The following is a 16,888-nucleotide window of genomic DNA, read 5'->3' as shown; positions in this document are numbered from 1 at the left end:
TTTCACGTAGCTCAGTGGCATAGGAAGACGATACTACGGCTCTACATCCTTTCCACTGCACTTCTTTGTGACTAGCGCCACATTCGCGTGTTAATCTGTTGTTGCTGATGATGAAGAGATGGTAATTTTAGGCTAGATTTGTGTAAAAGATTTATAGGTGACAATACATAGTTTAGAAGCGCCATTTTGAAATGGAGGGGTCAGATACATCCTCCCTAAAGACTTTCCATCCATCCATCCATCCATCCATACATACATACTACTATTACTACTAAAAATAATAACTAAGTGCATGTAGTTAGGTTTGTGAGGTCGAATCAGGCTTCTGGGGGCCTAAATGAAGTGTAAATGAGGTGTCTGGTCTCACGTGATGATGATGATGATGATGATGATGATAATAATAATTCCTAACCCCTCCCTCCCCACAGTGGTGTACAGTCCCTATTGGCTACACGTCAAGGAGGCCTGGGAGAAGCGTCACCACCCCAACCTACACTTCGTTTTCTTCGAGGACCTGAAGGCGGACGTCATAGGGGAACTCAAGAAGCTCAACGCCTTCCTAGACACCAAGCTCACCGACGCCCAGCTCTCCGACATCGCCAAATACGCCAGCTTTACGGAGATGAAGAAACGCGAGGCCGCCGCCGGTGGAAATGAAGCTGAGATGGAATTTTTCAACTCAGAAGTGGTCAAGAAGGACGGTGGCTTCTTCAGGAAAGGTATGCGTTACTGTGTGTTTACCTGACGAGACTGGGATACTCCTTTCTAGCTACCTGTCTATCTATACCGTATTTGTCTCAGTCTATCTATCTATATATCTTCAGGAAATGTATGCAACACTGCTGTATTTACTGACGACACTGGCCCACTCCTTCAACTTAAATAATAAATTCTGATTGTATAAAATCTGATTAACCTTAGCTATGAGCAGGAATGAGTCTCTTCCAGGTGCGGACTGGGAGTGTTTGGGGCCTGAGGGTAAGGCTGCTTAGTGGCTCTTTTAACTACATACAAACATACACAAGAATACATACATACCTGCAAATATACACAAGCAAACATACAGTACATACATACATCTCTACATCCAATTGTAGTCGATTTTTAATGCATTGCTGTGCCTGGCTGGTTCTCAAACTTTACTTGTTATTTATTTATTTATTTATTAATCTACCAAAATTATTCATTTATTAACTGGGGACTGATTCTTCAACCCTCACTGTACTCCATCTAAACCCGCCCCTAGTCTCCTTGGTTGCTAGTCAATTTATTTTTAACTAATGGAACTAGGCCACTGAAAATCGACGAGCCTTAGTTATAAGAATGCGTCTCTTTGGTTACACAGGGAGAAGAAAGTGAATGATTCTGAGGTGTCTGATAGCAGAATGAGATAAGATAAAGGCATAAACAAAGACTAAGATAACGACCCTTGACCCCTGACCCCTCCCCTATCCCCGCAGGAGAATCAGGGGACTGGAAGGGGAAGTTTACCCCGGAACTGGAGGCCATGGTGGACAAGTGGACGGCCGAGAAGATGACCTCCTTCGGGATCACCTTCAAGTATGCAGTGTGATGCCTGAGACTGTCGAGGAAGAAGCAAGTAGGATGAAGCATGTGGTTCTTGCTTCGTCACACCTCACACTGGACACTGAAGCAAGGACACTAGGGGACACACTCAATCGGGGACACGATCAGGGACATACAAGAGAGGACAACAATCGTTTTCTCTCTCTCTCACACACACACACGCACACACACACACACACACACACACACACACACACACACACACACACACACACACACACACACAAAGTACGTGAATAGACAAAGAATGGGAAATACGGAAAGCAGAACACAACGACAGCAAAGGATTATCTTCACACTTTTGCTCACGGCTGTACACGAGAAACGATGCCCGGAGAGGGTAAACTTCTGCGTGAGGCTGTTTGTATGGACTTTACTTCAGCATAACCCGACCCGCCTCGCTATCCCATGAGCGGCAATTTTCTCATCCTCACGAAAACACAATCACACGCAACACGCCCCCCCAAAATTGTTCAGATGTTACTAAATTGTTCTGGATCAGTTGTTATAAAGTTCCCAAAATAAAGGAACTGTATAAAACCACCTGCTAAATGTCATGGCGTCAAAATGTTCTTTCTTAGCATTTCCTTGGTAGTTACTTTTTTTTTTTTTTTTTTTTTTGGTGAATAAAAATTACTCTGACGGGCACCGAAGTATTTTTTGTTACAGGTTTCCTTGATGATGTATATGCAGTGGTTATAAGTTGCCTGGTGATGATGATGAAGAGCAAGGACGTGAGATGAAGAGATTATGAAACGTGTGTGTGTGTGTGTGTGTGTGTGTGTGTGTGTGTGTGTGTGTGCAAGGGAGGGGGGAACCATACACCTACACGGTACCCTAACACTAATGTCTTCTTTGCATCGCAGTGGGCCTTCTCTCAATACAAACTGCTGTTTTTCTTCTATTTAAGCCATGATAAAAAAAATAGTAGAGAGAGAGAGAGAGAGAGAGAGAGAGAGAGCACAGAACCCGCATGGAGAAGGGGAGGGGGAGAGGAAGATGGGGGAAGGGAGGCGAGGCAGAGGATGAAGGGTTAGAGAGGGGGAGAGGTGGATGGGGTGGGTGGAAGAGGGAGGAGATATGGGATGGAGGGAAGGTAAGGAGGAGGAGGATAGGAAGAAAGGAAGGAAGAAGAATGGGAGGAGAAGAGGAATGGAGGTAAAGGGGAAGGGGATAAAGGAGGTAACAAAGGGAAGGAGGAATAAATGAGAGGAAAGAAGATGAGCAGGAGGAAGACAGAAGGTGAAGGAAGTAGGAAGGAAGAGGAGGGTCGGAAGAGAGAAAGGAGGAAGAAGGGTAGGGAAGAAGAGAGGGAAAGGGAAGAAGAGGAGGAAGGGAGAAGGAGAAGTAGAGAGGAAAAGAGAGGAAGAGTAGGAGGAGGATGGAAAGGGAGAGAGTAATGGAGATAGGAGGAAGGAAGAGGAAGATGGGAAGAGAAGAAAAATGAAGAGATGAGAATAACGTCATGGTACAGAAGGGAACAAAAGTAAGATTCGGTTTCGCGGGCCAACAACCAAACTTCAAAATCCGAATATTGTAATTTTTGTCTATCACGGTATCATTATGGAAAACAAAAGAAAACAAAACAACACAATACATGAAAGGAGGGAGGGGGATAGGGGGAGGGGGTGAGAAGGAGGGGGATAAGGGGAGGGGGAAGAGGGGGAGGGGGAAGGGGAAGCCCATTGATTTCAACATCCGCTCTTCTTCCATCCCCACCCTCTGTCTCATCCATTCTTTCATTCCTCTTGTTCCCCTTTTTCTTCCACGCCATCTTTCCCTTTTTCCTTCCACCACACCTTTCCCTTCTCCCTATTTCTTTTCCTTTCCTCTTACTTCACTTTTCCCTTCTTCTCATCTATTCCTAACCATCCATCTCTCTCTCCCTCTTTCTCCCTTCCTTCCTCTTCCCTCCTCTTCCTTCCCATGCCTTCACGGTTCGATGTTATCCTAATTTATCGTTTCTACACACAAGATGTTCATCGTTGGAGGAAGGGGCTTGTAGAAGGGGAGTGCTGGAAGCCAAAAGACAGAAACGAACCCAAACCTGTTATATCGGAACCTATTAAGGCAACAATGGAGGTGGTCTGCGTTCCCAGTGGACGTATTGTGGAGATTCCTTTTTAGCATGGGGGACATGACATATAATTTTTCTTCTCACCAATAATAATAATGATGATAATAATAATAATAATAATAATAATAATAGTAATAATAATAGTAGTAGTAGAAGTAGTAGTAGTAGTAGTAGTAGTAGTAGTAGTAATAATAATAATAATAATAATGACTAGCAATAATAACAATGGTAATTCCTTTTTAGCATGGGGGACATAAGACATAATTTCTCTTCTCACGAATAATAATAATAATAATAATAATTATAACCTGCAAATGGACGATAAGCTGTTAAATTAACCCAGCCACTACAAAGACTTTTTTTTATTATTCTTTCCACCTCCAAACGGGTGTTGGAGGAGGGGGCCTTCACGTCGTGGCACTGATATAACTGGGCGGGGAAGCTGTCTGGCTATACAAACGTCCCTAAGCTGCTTCCCTATCCCCTGAATGGAGGATGGCGGACCGTACTGAGGATGCTCAAGCCTGCAGTCCACAACAACAACAATAACAACAACAACAACAAGGACAATACAAACAATAACAACAACAACTACAGTACTACTACTGTTTCTACTTTTACTACCATTGCTACTACTACTTCGATTACTACTACTACTACTACTACTACCGTACCAGACGATTTGATTCAACTCGGGAAAGACCTCTCGCACTGAATTTTCTTCCAAAGTCCGTAACCCCCCCCCCCCGGCTCGAAAATCCTCTCTCCTATGATGAATATAATCGTCTGGTGCTATTGTCGGCCAGGTGTAATCAGACTGGGGGGTTGATTTCACTGGTAAGCAAGAAAACTCATTCGTTTTCACCTGGCAAAGATCTGTTACACCTTTCCATTTAGTGGCTGATTTCAGTAGTAACCAAGGAGACTCATTCCTACCTCATATCTAAGAGTCAGATGAGAGAGAGAGAGAGAGAGAGAGAGAGAGAGAGAGGCCAAATATCACCTCCCTACCCACCTCCACCAAGACATAATCACTACTGGACAAGTGCATCATTATCTCGAGGCCTTGGAAGATAACCTGGCGCCTCTTTATTACATCTTAAAATCAACCTGTATCCTAGCTATACCTTTTCAAAAATCGACAGAGTTTGCATCAACAATATACAGTAGACTATTCTGTATGTTACCTACGCCTATTCAACCCCGCATCATTCGTCTCCCACTGACAAACCTACGTCCACAACAGCATGCTAAACATCCTTCCACAACATAATAGATGACCCCAGGGTGAATTTCCAGTGAAGAGCTATATTTGGACAACCCTATAGACAACAACGCCTATATTTTTAAACTCTTCTGGTAGTTTTGTCTAAGTGTGTTTATAATTTTGTCTTTCAGTCAGATTAAAGTGTATGTAAGCGTGAAGAAATGCGGAAAAGAAAACGATGTGTCATTATGGGTAACTGTTGCAGACTTGTAAATGAACTATTATGTAACGTCACAACTCGCCACGCCACACCACACCACACCATACCATCATCACACACATCACAACACCTTCACTACACACCACACCATCATCACAACGCCTTCACTACACACCACATCGTTTTACATCACACCACACATGACAACACAACACACCACAACACCACTTTATACCCAACACCACAACACTTCACAATACTCTCTCTCTCTCAAAAGGCATCATTGTTTTAGCTTTCACTGATCTAGTTGTTCGTTATCTAAACCCGTATCAAGTGCAGGTCAAAACTGTGATATGAAATACTGATAACAGGATGAGAAGCTGTCTACATTTGCCACATGAGATCAGGGGTTGTATTTATAAAAGTTCCTAACCAATTTACACGATAGCCAAGAACTTATAAAGGATCCTAACCAATTTACTGGATGGACGAGTGTATATAATGGATCCTAGCCAATTTAAAGGATATATAAGGGAGGGGGGAAGTGATGGGAAGGGGAAGGAGGGGGGAGGGGAAGGGGAAAGAGGGGGGAGGGGAAGAGGAGGGAAGAGAGGGGTCTGGCGCTGTGGACATGGTAAGGCTAATTAGTAAATGGTCGCTATTGGTGGAGAGAGGGAAGTGGAGGGGAGGAAGAGGGAAGTGGAGGGAAGGGAGAAGGGAGAAAGTGGGGTGAAGGGGGGATGGGGAGAGGGAAGGGGAGGGAAGGGGGGTATGTGGAGGGAAGAGGGGGGAAGCAGGGAGTTGGAAGGCGGACGATAAGGATAAGTGGTTAAGTGGAGTGGAAGGCAGGCAGGAAAACAGGAATTAAGAGGGACGGAGGGAGACAGAGGAGAAAAATATAGAACGATAAGTATAGTGGAACAGGAAACTTCGTAACACCTCTTCCTTGGCTATTTATTTTTGCATATATTGATTTATTTTTGCATATTTCCTTGCATGATCGTTTTAATATCCACTCAAGTTGCATCACTTAAACACAAGAGGATCCTGAGGTGTAAACTGCAGAATAAATCGCTAAGCAACAGGTGTTACGGAAGCGACTCCCTGATTTATTATTTCCTGTAGTTCCTTTTAACCTGGCTGAAATTTTCGTCCTTTTGCATCTATTTCAAACGATTAAAGAAGCTCCCTAACACCTCTTCCTCGCCGATTTATTTTTGGATACGGCTGGGTAATATCGTTTTGTACGCTATTTATGCTGAGTATGGTGAGTGAATTTAAGTAACACTGAAGAGGACGGCACGGTGTAATAAACAAAACAAATCGCATAGGAGAAGGTGTTAGGGAGCTTCTTTAATAACCTAATGCATCTATTTCAAGACTATGGGGACGCAGTAACAATTTTCCTTTAGCGATTTATTCTGGATGTCACACACCATTACCCTCTCTTATGGTACTAATATTTAAACGATGGAAATAACACACAAGAGAAAGCTATGGACCGGAATCCTCGCTGGGCACGGTGGCTCCCTAACACCTCTTCCTTAGCGATTTATTTTGCTTATTACACATTACAATTTTCTGTGTTACCTGAACCCATCCAACATCGCCATTCCCTGCATAAATACTGTACAAAAGGATACTAAGCAGCCATATCCAAAAATAAATCACTTAGGAAGAGACGTTACGGAGCTTGCTTAACCAACGCCCAGAAGCTTGCCTAATGTTACCTTGTATGTCACAGGGACGGCTCAGTCTGCTGATGTGGGCGAGAAAATGGCAGAGTAAAAAAAAAAAAAAATGATTCAAGTTAAACATTGATAACACTGAACCTCTCTCTCTCTCTCTCCCTCTCTTTCATATTCTGCACTCTTGTTTCTTCGTTTTTCTTGCAAATAAATGGACAAAATAATTTCAGAGAGAGAGAGAGAGAGAGCATTACTAGCCTTAAAGGAGATGAAGTGAGAGAGAGAGAGGGGGGAGGGTGGACAGCATTACGAGACTTAAAGGAGATGAAGTGTGTGTGTGTGTGTGTGTGTGTGTGTGTGTGTGTGTGTGTGTGTGTGTGTGTGTGAGAGAGAGAGAGAGAGAGAGAGAGAGAGAGAGAGAGAGAGAGAGAGAGAAAATCTGACAAGGCACAAGAGTCATATGCATAATGTGCTACGCAAAATACCACTTTAAGGGCTGTGGGGATAAGGAGGGTGAGGAAGAGGGTCAGGGTGGGCGAGAGGGTGTGGTTGGGGATGGGAAGTGGGGGTGGGAAAGGGGAGGGGTGTGGGGGGTGGGGATGGGGAGGGGAGCGAAGTGTGGGAACGAATGGAGATAAGTGGAGTAGAGGGGAGGGTGGATGCTTAGGGAGGGGATGGAGGTGAGGGTGGGGGAGGGGAGGCAAGGGGTGATGGAGAGAGAGAGGGGGGTGAGGGGGAGGGGGGCAATGGGAGGCAGATCTAGTCCCTTTAAGACCACACACACACACACACACGCACACAGTCCTCCCTCAGTCTGAAGCCGACTGTACAAGCGTAAGCAACTAGATACTGTGTGTTATGTGGTGTTAGGTCCTTCGATGCGTGTGCTATGTGGTGTTATGCTCTTAGATGTGTGTGTTATGTTGTCCTACGACCTTCCATACCGGTGATATGATGCGCTGAAATTGGACATGGGTGTTGTGTTGTGGTTTTAAATAGGGGTGTTGTGTTATGGCTTTAAATATAGGTGATATGTTGTGCTATGACCTTAGAAGCCAGTATTACGTCACTACGGCCTTGTTACCTGTGCTATGTTGTGCTATGACCCTGGATGCGGGTGTTAAGCTGTGTTATGACCTCGAATGCGGGTGTTATGCTGTGTTATGACCCTAGATGCGGGGGTTAAGCTGAGTTATGACCTCGAATGCGGGTGTTAAGCTGTGTTATGACCTTGGATGCGGGTGTTATGCTGTGTTATGACCTTGGATGTGGGTGTTATGCTGTGTTATGACCTTGGATGAGGGTGTTATGCTGTGTTATGACCTTGGATGTGGGTGTTATGCTGTGTTATGACCTTAGATGCGGGGGTAAAGCTGAGTTATGACCTCGAATGCGGGTGTTAAGCTGTTATGACCTTGGATGCGGGTGTTATGCTGTGTTATGACCTTGGATGTGGGTGTTATGCTGTGTTATGACCTTGGATAAGGTTGTTAAGCTGTGTTATGACCTTGGATGTGGGTGTTATGCTGTGTTATGACCTTGGATGTGGGTGTTATGCTGTGTTATGACCTTGGATGTGGGTATTATGCTGTGTTATGACCTTGGATGAGGGTGTTAAGCTGTGTTATGACCTTGGATGTGGATGTTAAGCTGTGTTATGATTATGGATGCCAGTGTTACTTATTACGGCTTGGTCACCTGTGCCATGTTGTGTTAAGCTGTGTTATGATGTGTTGTGTTATGGCTCTGGATGCTAATATTGTGGATTCGGATGCCAGTGTGGAGAGAGAGAGAGAGAGAGAGAGAGAGAGAGAGAGAGAGAGAGAGAGAGAGAGAGAGAGAGAGAGAATTAACTGTAGTTAATAAATGACATTCAGTATTGGTTTGCACTTTAATTCCGGGTCACGTCCCTGTTCAGTTCAATTTAACAAAGGCGACTCGTACTGAAAGGGGGAGGGAAGGGGTGTACGAGTAAATCAGTGCTCTAGCTATACCCCTTTTACTCAAACTTGGCCTAAAACTGCATTCCCCTTTCTTCTATACCGCGCTGTAACACTTGATCAACACTGGAATATGATGTGGATATGAAAAAGGGCTCTGGAAAAGATGCAGAGCCACGGTACTGTCATAGTCTTCCTCTAAACAACGTGAAATAAGCTCATGCAAAGGGACGAAAGGGAAAAGGATATGACAACCCCTCCTGAGCGCAAAAGTCTCCCCTAATGTGAGCAATACCGTCAGCAAATGGATAGATTGTGAAAAAGATATCCAAGGACTCATAAGGGTTTTCTCGCTTACTACAGGATGCGTCTGGCAAGCGGACACGAGACAGAGGAGGTGGGCGAGGAGGTGGCGGCCAGGGTAAAGCGGGACTTCAAGGGTTACACTATAGACCTGATTCACCTCAACCCCGGCAGGTGGTTCCTCCTCGCTGACTTCACCTTGTACGCTGACAGGCTCTATAATTTTGAGGTTCGTGGTTCTCCCTATGCTTTACAATATGAGGGGTTTGTGGCTCTATCCTAAGCTTTAAAGGCTGAGGCTCCACAATTTTGAGGTTCGTGGCTCTCCCTAAGCTTATAAACGCTTTCACCATGATAGGCTCTACAATGTGGAGCTTTGTGGCTCTCCCTAAAGAACAGCAGTTTTGAGGTTCGTGGTTCTCCCTGAGCTTTGCAGTTCTGAGGTCTGTGGCTCTCTCTAAGCTTACTCTTTTACCATGATAAGCTCTAGTTTCGAGTTTTATGGCTCTCTTTAAGCTCTTCATTTCTGAGATTTGTGGCCCCATGCTTTCTAACCCTGACATACTCTATAATGCTGAATTATTTGTTGTTATTCCAAAGCTCTACTCTTTCATCCTTACAAGTCCTATATCTTTGTCTCCGACTCTCCCTAATTTCAAATCGCTGAATGTACTGATAGATTATATGGGAACACTGCTGGCTCCACTGACTATGATATACTTGAAAAATTAAAAGAAAAAAGAAGCTAATGTAAACGTATATGATTAAAGAAAAAAGGATAAATAAGAGTCATTGGAATGGTGTCACGTAACTTTTGGTCCTACTGTACTGATAGGTTTTGTAAGCACAGTTCTGATTCCACTAACCTAACCTAATCTGCCCTAACCATACTCTACATAACCCAACCAAAGATAAAGCTAATCTAACCCAAACCAACCTATCCTAACCCAGCCCAGACCTATCCTTACCTAACCCAACCAGTCCAACCCAACCCATCCCAAGCTCCCCTTAACCCAACCCAACCAAACCAATCCCAACCCAACTCATCCCACCCTAACCTAACCAAATCTAACCCCGGCCGCCACAGTTCCGTAGCAGTGATGTTCTGGTGATGACGTTCATGAAATGCGGAACGACGTGGATGCAGGAGATCGTGTGGACCATGCGGAACAACCCCAACCTTACCCACCCAGACAGGGACGAAGGCATCAACATCCGGGCCCCCTTCATGGAGTAAGTGGCTAGAGAAATAGGAAACAGAAAGGAATTTGTAGGAAAACAGAAAGGAATGTATAGGAAAACAGAAAGGAATATATAGGAAAACAGAAAGGAATACAGAGGAAAACAGAAAGGAAAATACAGGAAAACAGAAAGAAATGTATAGGAAAACAGAAAGGAATGTATGGGAAAACAGAAAGGAATGTATAGGAAAACAGAAAGGAATGTATGGGAAAACAGAAAGGAATGTATGGGAAAACAGAAAGGAATATAGAGGAAAACAGAAAGGAATGTATGGGAAAACAGAAAGGAATGCATAGGAAAACAGAAAGGAATGTACAGGAAAACAGAAAGGAATATAGAGGAAAACAGAAAGGAATGTATGGGAAAACAGAAAGGAATGCATAGGAAAACAGAAAGGAATGTACAGGAAAACAGAAAGGAATGTATAGGAAAACAGAAAGGAATGTATAGGAAAACAGAAAGGAATGTATAGGAAAACAGAAAGGAATGTATAGGAAAACAGAAAGGAATGTATAGGAAAACAGAAAGGAATGTATAGGAAAACAGAAAGGAATGTATAGGAAAACAGAAAGGAATGTATGGGAAAACAGAAAGGAATGTATAGGAAAACAGAAAGGAATGTATAGGAAAACAGAAAGGAATGTATGGGAAAACAGAAAGGAATATAGAGGAAAACAGAAAGGAATTTATGGGAAAACAGAAAGGAATGTATAGGAAAACAGAAAGGAACGTATGGGAAAACAAAAAGGAATGTATAGGAAAACAGAAAGGAATGTACTGTATAGGAAAACTGAAGGGAATTTCCAGGATAGTTCTCGTTACAAGCAAGAGATATGTTTTATTTATAGTCTTTCTGTAACCATCCACGCTTCAACCGACCAGACGTCAATCAAGGTAACAGTATCTTAATGTCTTTCATGGAGTTACTGGCTGTAGCATATCATCATCGTCATTATTATTATCGTCGTCATCACCTTCATCGTCGCCGTCGTTGTCATTATCGTTACATCACAAGCATCATCACCATCACTGTCATCAACAAACCTACCTCATTCTTCATCATTTACATCGACAGCATACCTGCATCATCATCATAATCATCACGACCATCACCTTCATTACCACTACCACCACCACCACCACCATTATCATCATCATCATCATCATCATCATGCTTCTCACATAACTGCAAATTATTTCCTTCTAATGCAATAAATATAAATGCATTAGAATAATACCACTCCGTTGTCATGGTTACCACATCGTCGTCATGGTTACATCACTGTTGTCATGGTTACCGTCCACATCAACTTACAAATGAGAACACAATTTCCTTTGCCCCGCCAGGTGTGATTAACTTTTGAGTGGTAATAAATCACTCTCCTGCTTCATTCCTCCACCAGATTCTCTCCTCCTTCATTCCTCCACCAAATTATCTTCTTCCTCATTCCTCCATCAAATTCTCTCCTCCTTCATTCCTCCACCAAATTCTCTACTCCATCATTCCTCCACCAAATTCTCTCCTTCAAATATTGCATTATATTTTCGAAGTTTAAATTTCCCCCGGCAGCAACAACCAACCTGGATTACATTATTCAATTTTATTATTTTTTCATCATATACTGTTTTTTATTTATTTATTTTATATTTACTTATCTATTACTTTATTCAGCTCTTTATTTATCTATTTTTCTGGCAGCTGTGACACGTTCTTTGTTCACCTTATTCAGTACCTTTTTCTCAGTTCTTTCTTACCTCAGTCACAGGATCTTTTTCTTAATTATTTTCTTTCATAAGCTACGGTATCTTTTAATTCCTTCATCATATACAGTATCTTTTTCTTCCTTCTTGCTTTCATCGGTTACAGTCTCGTTTTCTTACTTATTTTCTTTCATTTTTTACCGTATCTTTCTTCTTATTTCCTTCATCATTTACAGTATCTTTTTCTTAATTCTTTGTCATTATTTACATTTTTTTTTTATATATTTTTCTTAGCTCTTTCTTTAGCAACCAAGTCCTTTTCTTAGTTTTCTTTTTTCTTCTATTTTTTCTTCCTTACTTTATTTCTGTGCCAACCTTATTCTTTCTCTCATCGTCCTTTTTTTTTTTTTTTATCATATAGTGCACCTTATTTTTTGTTCTTTTTCCTGTGTCAACCAAGATCAATCACCCATCCCGTTTTTTTTTTTTTATATATATATAATTTTATCATCTATTGCATCTTACTTTTTCTTTCCTCTTTCTTTGCTCATCAACTTCACTCCTTCATCCTATTAATTCATTTTTTCTTCCTTCCTTTAATTATTTACTTATTTTTACTTTCCAGCTGTGATATGTTCATGTCATCCACCAACCTGTCACCCCCGGGTCCAGATGACCCCCTCCTGCTTCACTTCGATAGGTTATGTCCCGGCAAAGACCCTCAAGCCGGCCTCTTCCTGCAGTTGGCCCAAGCGATTCCCGACCCACGCACCATCAAGACCCACCTCCCCCTGTCCCTCATTGCGCCCTCGCTTCTTAACAACGCCAAGGTAACGTTCTAATTACTTCTTAACACCTATTTCTTACCAATTTATTCTGATCCAATTCTTTATAGATTTATTTTGATCCCCTCACCATCAAGACCCACCTCCCCCTGTCCCTCTTTGCATCCTCGATCCTTAACAACGCCAAGGTAATGTGCTAATGGTTCTTTAACACCTATTTCTTACCAATTTATTCTGATCCAATTACTTATAGATTTTTTATCCCCGCACCATTAAATTCTGTCGAAAGTGAGTTTTAGTTAAATTAACTGCAGTGGGGAGGAAAGGAAAAAAGAACCAATGACAAATAATAAATGAAAATAAAAATAAATATAAAAACAATAATTAATAAAAACAAACAAAATACATAAAAAAATAAATTAATGAATAAAAAAGAAATCAATGAAACTATTAAAAAAAAAAATCCATCCATCCATCATCCAATCCTACGTTGCCCCATGAGAAGCGTAGGAGCCCGGGGCTAGGCAGCTGGTCCTGACATTTAAGATGATTGAAAAAAATAATAAAAACAAATAAATAAATAAAATAAATACAAGCCAATGATGTGCAGTTAATCAGAGGAATAATGATGTATAATTAGCCGCAAGACTTATAGCAATAAACAAGGGCATTGAAATCAAATATCAATGATTTAACATGCTATATAAATGTAATGGCACATTCAATTAGGAACACACACACACACACACACACACACACACACACACACACACACACACACACAACAATCCAACCCATCCCAACACAACATAACCCCCCTTCCCCTCTCTAACTCTCTCTCTCTTCAGGTGGTGTACGTGGCGAGAGACCCAAGGGATGTGTTACTCTCCTATTTGCACCACGCGCGGCTCTTCAAAGCGCTAGACTACGTGGGATCTTTTGAGCAGTTCCTTGACTACTTCCTCAATGATCAGTGTGAGTCAGATTCGTTTTTTCACTAGTCTGAGGGCCTAGTTCCTAATACCTCCTTCTTGGCGATTTATTTCAGTTATCCGGTACGCTAATATATTCCTGTACGATATTTACGAAGTCTTTATTAACGAAACTAAACTAAACGATTTTATTCACTCTCATAACCATTTATTTTAGCTACCTCTTACGTTAATGCACTCGTGTGTTATTCATGCGGGCTACATACCAGAAAATAGTATGATGTAGTATGCAAGATAAATCGCTAAGGAAGGGGTGCTAGGGACCCTCTTTAGTCAATGAAAATATAATTATGGCTCTTGAGTACGCTGATCTTCCTCTTCTTCAAAAATAAATTGCTAAGGAAGAGGTGTTGGGGAGCTTCCTTGAGCAACGAGAATACGGCCCATGTGTACCTCGTCAAAATGTCAGTTTTCATCCACAGTGGTGTATAGTCCGTATTGGCTACATGTAAGGGAGGCCTGGGAGAAGAGGCACCATCCTAACCTGCACTTTGTTTTCTACGAGGACCTCAAGGCGGATATCATGGGGGAACTAAAGAAACTCAACACTTTCCTCGACACCAACCTTACGGATCATCAGCTAGAGAAGGTTAGGTGTCGGTCTGGTGCGTTTATTTATATATATCTTTATTTCTACATGCTGTAGAGAGCTTTTAAGACTCGAGGTATTTGGAGGCACCTCGTTTTCTTTGAAGAACTAAAGGTTGACATTAAGGGGGAACGAAAGTAGCTTAACGACTTCCCTATCATCAGCCTCTTGCATATTTGAGAATTTTCAGTACTGCATTGTGGTGCTGCTGTTACTTGTACTTATAGGCCCACAGCGAGCCCTGGTTATGTAGATGTAGTGCATATCTTTTTTTTTTCCTTTTTTTACCAATTAGAAGTGTGTGTGTGTGTGTGTGTGTGTGTGTGTGTGTGTGTTACATAGTAAGTCCCCATTATATGTCATGGATATGTAAAATATGACAACTTTATTCATACAACAAGTAATTTACTGCAACTACTGGAAATTGGTAAATCAGCTTTATGGGTATCAAATGAACTGCAACAATCTTTTTGTATTTACCCCGAAACTATAATAACAACAAAAAGTCATAAGGAGGTTAACAAATAAAATGGCTTGTATATCCATATTACAGTAACTAGACAAAAGAAACTTTGATAGCCGCACCTGTCCCAGCTGTATCCACCGCCCCAGCACAACCCCTCAGACACGATGCACGCATACCACACACACACACACACACACACCATCAATACTCCGCAACCCTCAACTCAAACTCTATGTGGCCTGACCTCCTGTGGGTGTGGCTAAGTCGATAAGAGTATGTATGATGGTCAAGAAACTCTACGGTTGCAACTTGCCGGATTTCACCGCCCCCTCCCCTCCAAAAAAAAAAGGTGTACAGTAAAATATTGTCACACAGCAGATATGATCGTCCCTGTGTGTGCGGCAAAATATTAAATAAAAAAAGAAAGATAATACATAACACTGACATTTATGCACTTAGGTGGCTGACTACACAAGCTTTGCAAAGATGAAGGAGCGAGACAACGTGTTTGGTCCCAAGGATTCACTGGACGTCTTCGTCAATACCCCAGTCAAGGAGCAAGATGGGGGCTTCTACAGAAAAGGTGAGAGGAAGTACAAAGTTCTCTCTCTCTCTCTCTCCAGCTTAGGGTTGGAAAAGCTCTAGTGGCCACAATAATATTCCTATCCTTCTTTCCATCACCTCTCTTTTATTTTTCCCTCTTTAAGTTCTTTTTTTCCTTATCTTTGTTCTCTCTAACTTCCTTTCCCTTATCTTTTTCTCTCTCTATCTTCCTTTCCCTTATCTTTGTCCTCCCTAACTTTCCCTTATCTTTTCCCTCTCTATCTTCTCCTTTATCCTTTTCCTCTCTAACTCCTTTCCTCTTATCCTTTACTTCTCTAGATTCTTTTTCCAATATCCTCAGAAATACAGTGTGGAGAGAGAGAGAGAGAGAGAGAGAGAGAGATGAATATTTCCACTTCCCACTTCTCTCTCTCTCTCTCTCTCTCTCTCTCTCTCATATCGTCAAATTAACTTCTTTTGCCCTTCATTTCTCCAGGTGAGAGTGGAGGGTGGAATGGTGAGATGAGTGACGAGGACAAAAGAAAGATGGATGCGTGGATTGACCAGCACTTCACAGCTCATGGCATCACCTTCAAGACCGAAATCACTAAAAATCATAAAATTACATAAAAAATAATAATAATACATGGCTATCTTGCTGAAGGGGTTACAGTTCTTTCATCTTAACTTCGAATGGCATGGCACTTTTTTTTTTTTTTTTTTTTTTTTGAGGGTTTGGGTGGGATTTGGGGTGAAAAGGGCAACTTTGGAAAAGGTCCAATCTAGGTTAGCCCTTTATAGCCTAATGGAAACACATGGAACGTATAATGCGGAAAAGTATGGCACGACATGTTGGTCCACACAGTATGAGCCGCATTATAGGCGGGATCTACAGTAAACTCCTCCTCCTCCCTCTCCTCCTCCTCCTCCTTGTTTTCTGAAGTCCACAAAGTTCACGTCCAGATGAACCTGGGGCCACAACAATAACAACAAGCACCCCTGTCACATGCATTCAATCTCTGAGGCCACATCATCCAAGCACACTCCTTTCTAGCCACCGACAAAATCTTGGTCTATTTTGCATCTTTTCCGAACAATATACAGACAGTATACAGTATGACAACTTCATTTTCTGTCTATTCATTCTAACAGTATTTACAAGTTACTTCTCAACAGATTAATTTTCAATGAGCATACTACAGACTTCCCATACTCACGTCATATAAAAGTCTCACTTCCATATAAAAACAGAACAGAAAATTTGCACTTACCTTGACTGAATATGATGACGCACATTACCTAACAGAATGCAACAATTTCACCCCCAAAGAGAAAGTGCAAAAGTTAAGATGAGAACAGTCTGGGACAAAAGTTCACCTAATCCACTGTGTCTGTTTACAGCATGATTCACTTTCCTCCCTGATGCATGTCCTCAAAGGGAATAATCTATGGGCAGAGAAACATACCAAGCCTCTCTCAGCTGAAGAACATTTTTAGCCGAGGAAAGTGAGAAGAAGAGGTGTGGAAAGAGATGAATTTTTGTCCATG

At 42.0% G+C, this 16,888-nt stretch overlaps 3 protein-coding genes across 6 annotated transcripts in view; 2 read left to right on the top strand and 1 right to left on the bottom strand.

The window, feature by feature from the left end:
- LOC145393019 (sulfotransferase 1C4-like) overlaps positions 1-1,586 on the top strand; it is a 62,936-nt gene extending 61,350 nt beyond the window's left edge. For all 4 annotated transcript variants that reach the window (XM_080267340.1, XM_080267342.1, XM_080267343.1 and 1 more), the window contains 2 exons: positions 429-719; positions 1,461-1,586. In XM_080267340.1, the coding sequence (XP_080123466.1) occupies positions 429-719; positions 1,461-1,573 (404 nt within the window). In that variant the 3' untranslated portion in view covers positions 1,574-1,586. The remainder of the gene's footprint in view (positions 1-428; positions 720-1,460) is intronic.
- Positions 1-16,888, bottom strand: part of LOC145393024 (CD109 antigen-like) — a 150,721-nt gene that overhangs the window by 74,037 nt on the left and 59,796 nt on the right. The window lies entirely within an intron of this gene.
- On the top strand, positions 9,084-15,970 carry LOC145393042 (sulfotransferase 1C4-like). Its single transcript, XM_080267380.1, has 7 exons — positions 9,084-9,251; positions 10,110-10,255; positions 12,591-12,795; positions 13,599-13,725; positions 14,165-14,331; positions 15,257-15,380; positions 15,837-15,970. Exons 1-7 carry the CDS (start codon positions 9,084-9,086, stop codon positions 15,968-15,970), a joined length of 1,071 nt encoding a protein of 356 aa, XP_080123506.1.

Source organism: Coenobita brevimanus, chromosome 23, assembly GCF_032717465.1.
Source record: "Coenobita brevimanus isolate Jiangsu-jjx chromosome 23, ASM3271746v2, whole genome shotgun sequence".
NCBI lineage: Eukaryota > Metazoa > Arthropoda > Malacostraca > Decapoda > Coenobitidae > Coenobita > Coenobita brevimanus.
This window is presented reverse-complemented; position numbering and strand designations above follow the sequence as displayed.

Coding starts and splice junctions, on each gene's coding strand:
- LOC145393042 (XM_080267380.1), top strand. CDS start 9,084: ATGCGTCTGGCAAGCGGACACGAGACAGAGGAGGTGGGCGAGGAGGTG. Junction 9,252..10,109: donor ACAGGCTCTATAATTTTGAG/GTTCGTGGTTCT, acceptor CGGCCGCCACAG/TTCCGTAGCAGTGATGTTCT. Junction 15,381..15,836: donor TGGGGGCTTCTACAGAAAAG/GTGAGAGGAAGT, acceptor TCATTTCTCCAG/GTGAGAGTGGAGGGTGGAAT.